At 34.9% G+C, this 9493-nt stretch overlaps 1 protein-coding gene across 1 annotated transcript; it reads right to left on the minus strand.

Annotated features, from left to right (window-relative positions):
* Positions 1–2803: 2803 nt before the first annotated feature.
* LOC147390877 (putative trehalase) lies at positions 2804–9214 on the minus strand. Its single transcript, XM_086417184.1, has 11 exons — positions 8423–9214; positions 7468–7587; positions 6376–6491; positions 6133–6233; positions 5918–6027; positions 5735–5807; positions 5495–5653; positions 5314–5401; positions 4347–4446; positions 4016–4229; positions 2804–3007 (listed from the first exon to the last, which is right to left on the minus strand). Exons 1-11 carry the CDS (start codon positions 9025–9027, stop codon positions 2924–2926), a joined length of 1770 nt encoding a protein of 589 aa, XP_086273310.1. The 5' UTR covers positions 9028–9214; the 3' UTR covers positions 2804–2923.
* Between the last annotated feature and the right edge of the window lie 279 nt (positions 9215–9493).

The following is a 9493-nucleotide window of genomic DNA, read 5'->3' on the forward strand; positions in this document are numbered from 1 at the left end:
ATTGATTGCAATATGACCTATGCGATGACAGATTTGACAAAGACCCTGAGGTGCATTTTGACCAGTTTGAGATCCATGAGAAGGTTGACCAGGTGGACCAGATGGTGGTGGTGGGCGTGAATTATTGTAAGACGGTGACTAATTTTTGTTCTTTGGAGTGTATAAAGCAGTAGTGGTTTGTTCAAGAAAGACAACATTATGTTCCTCCATGCGCATTTCAACACTTGACAAAAGACCAGTGAGATCATCAAGAGAGACAAGAGTATCTTTAGTTTGCACAGAATTAACAATACTTTCATAAGCAAGACCAACACCATTTAATATCATTTCAATCAGATCTTCATCAGGTATTCCTTTTCCAGGAAGAACAAGATTATCAGCTATAATGTTCATCTTATCAAGATATTCAATAATGGACGAATTACCTCTCTTAGTCTGTTGAAGTTGATTCTTCAATTGTAAAATACGAGTTCTAGATTAAGAAGCATACCGTTTCTCAAGAGATTGCCAGACATCCTTTGATGTAGAGAAACAAACAGCAATGGAGAGCACTTGTGGAGTCAAGGTACAATTGATCCAATCGATGATCTGTTGATCTTGCTTATGCCAGGTATGATAGAGAGGATTTTTCATACGAACTTCATTGGTACCAGGAAGATGCTGATCTAGAGATGGCTTTGTTCCATCAACATTGCCAAATAATTTGTTACCTTTAAGAAAAGGTAATAATTGTGCCAACTATAAGGCATAATTGGTTCGGTCAAAGTTAATCGAGACCAATGCAGAGAGATTTGAAGAAGTTGCCATGAAAGCAGATTATCAACAAAAAAAAAATTTACAGATCAAAGTCGTGAGACTTTGGCTCTGATACTATAAAAGAGTTTGATGGAAAATATCTTTCCTACCTTTTTCATTCATTTACAGAATATTTATAGAATGGTGTACAATCATGAGATCCTAAGATTATGGGATAGTTACAAATCAAATTTAAAATACAAAAGTTGTAGAATTCAAAATAGGCGACAACTAATCAAGATTTTAAGGAGGAATTATAGGAGAGAATTAGGTGATGTGATTTGACTCTTTTGAGTCTTTTGAAACCGATTGAGAAATCCTAGGAAAGATTTCCTCACTTGAATTATCAAAGGCATCATCCAATAAGGTAGCAATCAGTGGGTGGCAGGTTCCCTTCTTATGGTTAGCCTGACCTTTTGCTCCTAAGGACAACATACAAAAATCATGCTCTTAATACAGCTTGGGCTCTAATACCATGAAAACTAATTTTATTGATAATTCTTGGATCATCATTACATGAACTTCAATAGGATATTTATAGAGCTTACATCAACCAAGATACAAAAACTAACATAATATTATATATAACGGGGTGTCCAGACTTACATTCGACTAGGGGAACCATATGAACGAAGGCATATGGGACTCTCTCCTATGCATGTGCAACGCCTGCATATCACACGCACCAGGCCTCGGGAAAATATTGCTCGTATTGGGCATCTATCACACAACCTACGGAGTCTCACCGCTAATTGGATTAGAAATTGCCATTGAGCCATCCCCTCAAGGTTAATAACTTAATATTCTAAATTATTATTATTTCTTAATGTAAAATATCATTATTGATAGAGTCATGCTGGGTGACACAGGATTTATTATGATTTTTACAATTCTCATGTGGAGATGCATACAAAACCGTAGATGATTTTTACTCGTATCGCAAGGAAACGCATCTATGGTTATGTGCACATCCCATGTCAGACTTGTGAGAATCGTAGTAACTACCCTGTGTCATTCCAGTATTTTTCTTATTGATATTACTATATATATTATTCCATCACTACCTTCTTTTTATGATGAGATGCATGGATAATTATACAATATATCTTATGTATCATAATACGTTCGCATCTAGTTCTCTAACAATATTTTTATTATTTAAATGGATTATACACCGACCAAGTTTGTAAATTGGTCTACACAAGTTTGTAAATGAATGTGTCAAACTGTGTATAAATAAAATTATCTATTTAATATTTGGATTAGACATATCATAATACGTTTGCATCCGGTTCTCTAACAATATTTTCATTATTTAAATGGATTATGCACCGACCAAGTTTGTAAATTGGTCTACATAATCCATTGATGATGTGACATTGAATTGTCTCAAAATGGGTATAACTGAGATTATCTATTTAATATGTAGATTAGACATATCAAAGCGATTATGATGTGGATACAATTAGACTCAATCCAAACTTGTTAATTTCTTGTCCTTTTCAAATCATAATCATGGGTCTCTTATGAATTGCCACCTCTACTAATAATAAGATTATGGGGAGCGCTCGGAGGCCCTAAAGTGAGCCAAAACTGGTGTCAAACATTTTTCATTATATGAGTAAAAAGTTTCATGATAGACTGATTTTTTGTGAGGATGATCTTTCATAATAGACTTGTTTTTTGTGAGGATGATAGAGATCATCCTCACAAAAAACCAGTCTGTTTTGAAACTTCTAATCCAATTTACAAGTTGAAGAAGACTCGTGAACCATCCCTTATTTGTAAATCACTTTTGATAGAATTAAAAGTTTTAGAATAAACTGAATTTATATGAGGATGATCCCCTCATCATAGAGATCATCATCATCAGAGAAAAAAAAATCAGCCTGTTCCAAAACTTCTAGCTTCTATATTGAAAAATGCTTGGCTCTCTTTAGGGGTTCAGAGTGTTTCTAAGATAAATTCTAAATGTGTGTTTTTTGGGAAAAACAACAAATTTGGTGTCGTTAAATTCTTTGTTTTGATCTATTATTTCATAAAAAATATGTAAATATATATTATGCACAATGAAGTTTATTTTTGGCAGTATTCCAAACAAATTGTGCTGGATTTTTCAAGAATCCTCCTAACAATCTATTTTTCTGTCATGAGGCCATCCAAACTCTTCCAAAAATGCCAACACCACTCCATTGGACCACCCAAATCCCGTCTGCACCAACACAAAATCAAAGATCAAATAAGAATAATATGAACAGCAAACACATCACAATAATGAATCTTGTGCTTATGCCTCATTAGTTGTAGGTCTGTCATTTGGATCAAGTCGATTTAGACCATTCCAGGACAGAATCTGGAATGAATCGGATCGGACCTTTCTGGGATCAGGTTTTTTTTTTTTTTTTGAATCTCAATATTAGGATTCAAAATCAGATTGGGTCCTAGTGGATCAAATCCAATTTCAAAAACAAAATAAATATGTAGGGGAAAGGATTCGTTGGGTCAAGAAAAAACACATGATTCCGACCATTTAAACACAAAATCCAACTGTCAGGATTTTATATGCATCCAGAACATAAGTACGTATTCCATTGAAACCTATCTCAAGGATAAGTCCCAGCCATTGGAACCAAAATTTCGATTTATATCCAAAGTTATCAAATCAGAAAGCAAGCTAAAAGACCAAATAATAGTACCTCTGTGCATCCTGACTTTCAACAGCCGTAACTTTACAATTTGTTATCATAATATTTATTATAAAACAAAATTGAAAAACTAATACAAACCTACAACAGACCAACTGACGGGAAGCCATTAATCGTAGCATGAATAGCAAAAAGTGGGCATTTCAGGGTGTCAAATTTTAGTTTGAATTCAGATTTTACTATGTCATACTACTTTTTGTCTTAATTATTTTAGTCATTTAGGGAAGTTCTTTTATTTTGTTTAAATCCATTATAGTGGGCAAATTAGTCAGAATTGAAGATAAATTAGGAGTCTAAAACTCTATTTAAATCATTGTAAGGGACATTTTGAATCTATTTTCATTATTATCAATTGAATTTCAAATCTTTTAGAGAATTTATTATCTTGTTTTGCCCTATGGAATCAAGATTTTAAACCCTTTAACAGATTATTTTAAATAATTTTCAAGTTTTATATGAGGTTTCTAAGAAGAATTACTATCAAAATAAATGTAAATTTGAATTGTGGTCCTCACCTGAGGTGTATATTCCCCACCTCCTCCAAACTTTCCACAAGCTTCAACATCATATTTTTCATGCATTGCGCCTGTTTTCTTGTAAGTGGCATAGTTCGTTTTGATCCACTTCACAGCAATGTCCTCTGCCAGATCCCTTGATTCTTTTGAACCGTGTCTTGCCAGACCTTCAACGATCATGTGTTGTAACGGGGCCCAACCATTCGGAAAATCCCTGTATAATTCCACATTTGTCAGAACAAGATAGAGAAAAAGGTCTCGATCTCTATCGAGACCCAAAGAATTATTCTTAAAGTTTTACTATAATTTGAATTCAATGAAGTTTACTAACCATTGTTCTCCTGAGTTTGTTAAGGAAGTTGCAATTCCCGCTGCACGAAGCAAGCCTGAACTTTGGAGACTTTTCATAACTTTCTCCACAATAGCTTCATCTGTACATGTTTACATGATAAAGTCTATTTTCACTAGAGTTCATGAAAGTTTAAAAAATAAATAAATAAAAATCACAATTATTCTTTATTGCAGATCTTAGAAATGTATCACTCACACCCACTTGTAATTTTAATGAGTACCAAATAAACTGACTTGAAAAAAGCCACTCAAAATTCACTCACTTGACATGGCATGGCAAATCTATGGTTCTGTGCACATGCCATGTCAAGCGAGTGAATTTCGAGTGGCTTTTTTCAAGTCAGTTTACCGCGACTCAATTTTAATATAGGTAAGGGTGATGCATACTGACGTCCAAAACCACACATGTCCAATTGTCATTGAACAGTGGCATTTTTGCGTATAATTTTTGAAATTTTGTGACATGTACAAAAATGTTATTAAACAAAATTAATTAAAGAGCTAAGAAAAGTAACACCTCAGCCCATAAGAATTTATAGCCCAAATCAGAGTTAAAAACACATAATTGACCAAAAACAGAAGTTTTTTTTGGGTATGATCAAAGGTTTTAAAAATGGAAGCGCCCACTGAGTTCCCAAATTTAAAATAAAAATCCGACACCAAAAAAATATTGTTTATGGATTTTTTTCAAAGTTCTTCAAATTTTGTGTGGTACATACCTATGCTAGCAGATCATGTTTTTGGATGCCACAAGGAAGTGTGGCCATGGAACTTTCCAGAGTTGGTTAGGAAAAAGTTTTCATAGTTAAACACTTGCTTTTTTTTGCACTAAAAGATAATTAGAATTTACCTAGATTACGTATTTGAACTATAAGGAACAACACATGTTGAATTCAAATAACAATTGAAATTCTATTGCATTTTGAAAATAATAGAGAATCATCAACCTGAGTAAAACAAATCAATCCACACAGGAATGAAGTTCGAGGCGAAAATATTCTGATTTTGGTTCTGAGCTTCCCATTTATGAACTCCCTGAAAGCATCAGATTGGAGGAATTAAATATAACTGCAAAGATTACCAAATTTGCAAAGTTGCATTATCAAAATTCACTTATAAACCACATACACAACTACTAGTGAGCCAGTAATCAAGCCATTGTCCCTTTTCAGCATTCCAAAAGATGGAATCCATCGCCATCCATCTTTCTTGAGAAGCTTTCAAGAACCGTTCTTTAATGGAGTTCTCCCCAATAGCTCTTGCCATGACAGCTATGTCAAGCTCCATCTAACATTAATGGATAAATTAGCTCTCGTCCATGTCATGTACACATAAGTACGTAAACCTTTAAATATTTCTCAACCATACCTTGAATATGTATACATTCAAATCCACAGGAATAATTGATGTCGTAGCCAACGTTGTTAGATCGGTATGATTCCTGCAACAACATATTTCAAACATGAAATTTAAATTTATAATTTAACTGGGTTTGGGAAACAAGTCAAGCTGCAATTGAAAATGACACAAAGTGAATTATTCTCAATTTACGTCATCCATCTTGTACTGAAATCCCATCCAGATTCAGCTGTTGAAGCCAATTCGCGATAAAAATGTTGTTTCTCATGATCATTCGAGAGCTTTGAAGCAGATTCCTTGTCCTATAGATTGGGGACAATTTCAAGTCACTGGTTACATTAATCTTAGAAAAAAAGTAATCTCTAAAGTTCATTAAAATGGGAAAAAAAAAAAGAAACAGGGCATACAATAGTTGAACTTTCAGGTCTGGGTTTGTTCCACATTCCAAAATATCGATTTAATGTGTGATTGCATGCTCTAGCATCCTGAATAGTCACCTTATGGATTTCTGCAATAGAAGTTTAATAAATTAAGCCATAAACTGAACTGAGACTTAAAGGGAAACAAACCTCTGATCCTAAAGATTAGAGAGTTAGCAGAGTGAAACCAATAAAGATCCTTGTGTAGTTCCATAAATGATCCCACCGTACCTGAATTCCAAAAGCTGTATTCTTTGAGCAATGCAGGGAGGGAGATTTTCACGAAATCCAAATCACCAGTTCTCTTGTATATTTCCAATACCATTGCACTAAGGAGTGGAGGCTGGCTGCAGAATGTTCCATGATGCTTACAGTTAAAATTTCAAGCTCATAAAGGGCAGCCAACATAGAAATTTTTTAGCATTTACAGTAATATTTGGCCAAATTTATTGGTCCAAACTGAGAGATCTCATCCACCAAAAATGAACACTCCATGGCGTAGTTACGACCACAAAATGATTGAGGACAACTTATCCCAAAGATTTGGGGTCAGCTAAATGAATTTTGTTCCACTATTCTATTATGTCCAGAGCCAAGTCTTTTGTTATTGAAAGTAAGTCACATTCATTATTTCCATCTGTTGACAACCATTTACTCCAAAAGACCAAATTGACGAGGTAGGCACAACTATGAATATAAGAGGGTCACAAGTTGACCTAGAACACTATGCGTGAGCACGTGACACCCGGAAGAGGAGGCGGATAACACAACACTCAACATTCTCCCTCACCCATAAGGGTGGAAAATTCCTTCGAGATGACTCGCACCCTTGACCTATACGAACCTACTGCTCTAATACCATGTTGACAAACCATTTACCCCAAAAGACCGATCTTATGGGAAAGGCGCAACCATGAATATAAGAGGGTCACGGGGTCGAACTAGGGCATGTAACACCCGGGAGCGGAGGCGAATAACACAACACCCAAAACTCCCCCTCACCCTTCGAGAAGACTCAACAATTGACTTATATGCTCTAACAGCATGTTGACAAACCATTTACCCCAAAAGACTGATCTTATGGGGAAAGCAAATAACACAACACTCAACACTATCCACATTCTAATGATTGAGAACTACGATTGATCAAAAAGATTTGTTCTTTGAATATATGCAATCAACATAAGGTAACATTAACAATCTTAAGAGCATTTAAATAAAAAAAAACAAGAATCAATAATTAGCAGTTTGAATACTTGGAAATTACAATGAGAAATTGGAACAACAGAGCATGATGTAAGAATGTAGAAGAAACGGTATTACCTCCGATTACTATAATAAGCCCTTGCACCATTCAGAACATACCCATAATCATCTATGAGGGAAATAAGATTATATACAATTGACTTTGCAGTCTCATACATTTTGCTTGCTAGCAAACCCCTGATGACAAATATAAAAAACCATTCGTTTTGTGAGGAAGTAAATAATTAAATAAAATAAAATTTAAAAACGTACATAAATCAACTATAACATGGATACAAAACTTATTAAATAGACCGAGTCACGTTTATTAAGCTTTTTGCGCACCCTCATTAAATTTTGATGATTATAATTATTTGCTTCAACAATTAAGTATTAATTTTTGCCATAATTTTATATTTTTTATATATAAATATTTTTAATGTTATTTAATTAATAGAGCTCACATAAATTAATTCAAAATCCATTATTTGCCTTAGGAGGCCAAAAACTATCAAATTGTACTTAAATATGCATTTTAATAGGTACACCAGTACTATATGATATTATTCCTTTTTCATTACTAAAATTCTGATTACCACTTTTTTCTTGTAGCCCTATTTCAGTATTTCCATGGCAAAGATGTAAATATATAAATGAAAAAGAAAACTACATAGCTAATTAAAAATACGGCAAAGTATTTTATTATTTAATAATTTTACTTATTAATTTGACTCGCCCGAGTTGACTAGTTTGAATTCGAGTTCAGTGTTAACGATTTTTCTGTCTTTTTAAGCTACGCACGTGAGCCCGCATGACCATTAATAAACGACAGCGAGAATCCTGGAGGGAGAACAAATGAAAATTTTAATTTCTTAATTAAGTTAGGATCCAGGTGTGTCTACGTGGCATATTTTTATTAGAGAGCATTAAGATTTCAACGAAAACGTATCTCCAAGAAATAAATTGTTTTTTTTTTTCCTCCCATCTCATGAAAAATCGTTTCGAGTCTGGTGTTTTCAGATTAAAAACAAACCTAATCACCCAGTACGAATCCCAATAGTAAACCTCTCTGAACCGCGAACCTGAAATTATCACCGGATTCGGCAACGGCAGAAGAGTGTGTAATTCCGGCCGATCTCTTAAATCTTCAGAAACTCTCCGACTCAAATTCTTCCACAGAGCATGTACCTCCAATGCCCACGCTCGTACCTCCAAATTCCTCACCTCCGGCAAAAACCCCATTGGTTCCGGCACAAAATCCACCGGTTCATCGTACACTAAATCACTCCCAGCATCGTTCAAATACCTCGAGATAAACAATTTCAGATCTCGAACAGGAACCGATCCGTTCTTCGATCTAGGTAACTTATCGAAAGCCTCTTTACTGTTCGATAAACTGAACTTCAACGACATATCGATGTAGAGCTTTGGATCGAAATCCGAAGCACCGAAGGAATCGAGTGCCGCTTCTTGAATCCTTTCTAGGAAACTAATTAGTGGTGTTGAGGATTTGATTGGACCTGAATCAGAACAATCGCTAGCTTCTGTAACTATCATGGCGGTTGTTGTTGTAGTAAATAAGATGAGAAGAAAGATAAAATTAGGGTTAGGGTTAGCGTTTTGTTGCGATTTCGCCATTTTTTTCAGAAAAAATTCGTTTGGAGAAGTGTTCGAATAAAAAGAGAAGAAGAAGCCGGCATTGAAGCCGACTATTGGAAGAAATAAATAATAATAATAAAAAATGCGATGGGTTCAAGGTGGTCCATTGGTCCTATTGTGCAGATCGAGGTTTGGTCTTTTGGTCTGCATTTATATATGGACCCTTCAATTTGCACCCACAAATGGTGGGTGTAATTAGCGATGTGGGGGTCGTCCGTGACTTTTTTTGATGGTCAGCTTTGACGGCCGAAAGTTCTATACAAAGTTACAAACATTCTAAAACGCCAAGTGGAAGATTTTCGGGAAAATTGGATAAGAATGCCAGATATAGCAAATGTGTATGTTGCGTGATAGGCAGCAAGACATGTCGGAGTTGTCTATATACTTAAGGGGGCGTTTGGTTTCTCGCTTAGAACTTGAATGAGAACATGGTTTTTAACTAATA

This window comes from Akebia trifoliata, chromosome 11, assembly GCF_017979445.1.
Source record: "Akebia trifoliata isolate Shusen 1 chromosome 11, ASM1797944v1, whole genome shotgun sequence".
NCBI lineage: Eukaryota > Viridiplantae > Streptophyta > Magnoliopsida > Ranunculales > Lardizabalaceae > Akebia > Akebia trifoliata.

Coding starts and splice junctions, on each gene's coding strand:
- LOC147390877 (XM_086417184.1), bottom strand. CDS start 9,027: ATGGCGAAATCGCAACAAAACGCTAACCCTAACCCTAATTTTATCTTT. Junction 5,808..5,917: donor TTCAGTACAAGATGGATGAC/GTAAATTGAGAA, acceptor ATGTTGTTGCAG/GAATCATACCGATCTAACAA. Junction 3,008..4,015: donor GTGGGGAATATACACCTCAG/GTGAGGACCACA, acceptor GTGTTGGTGCAG/ACGGGATTTGGGTGGTCCAA.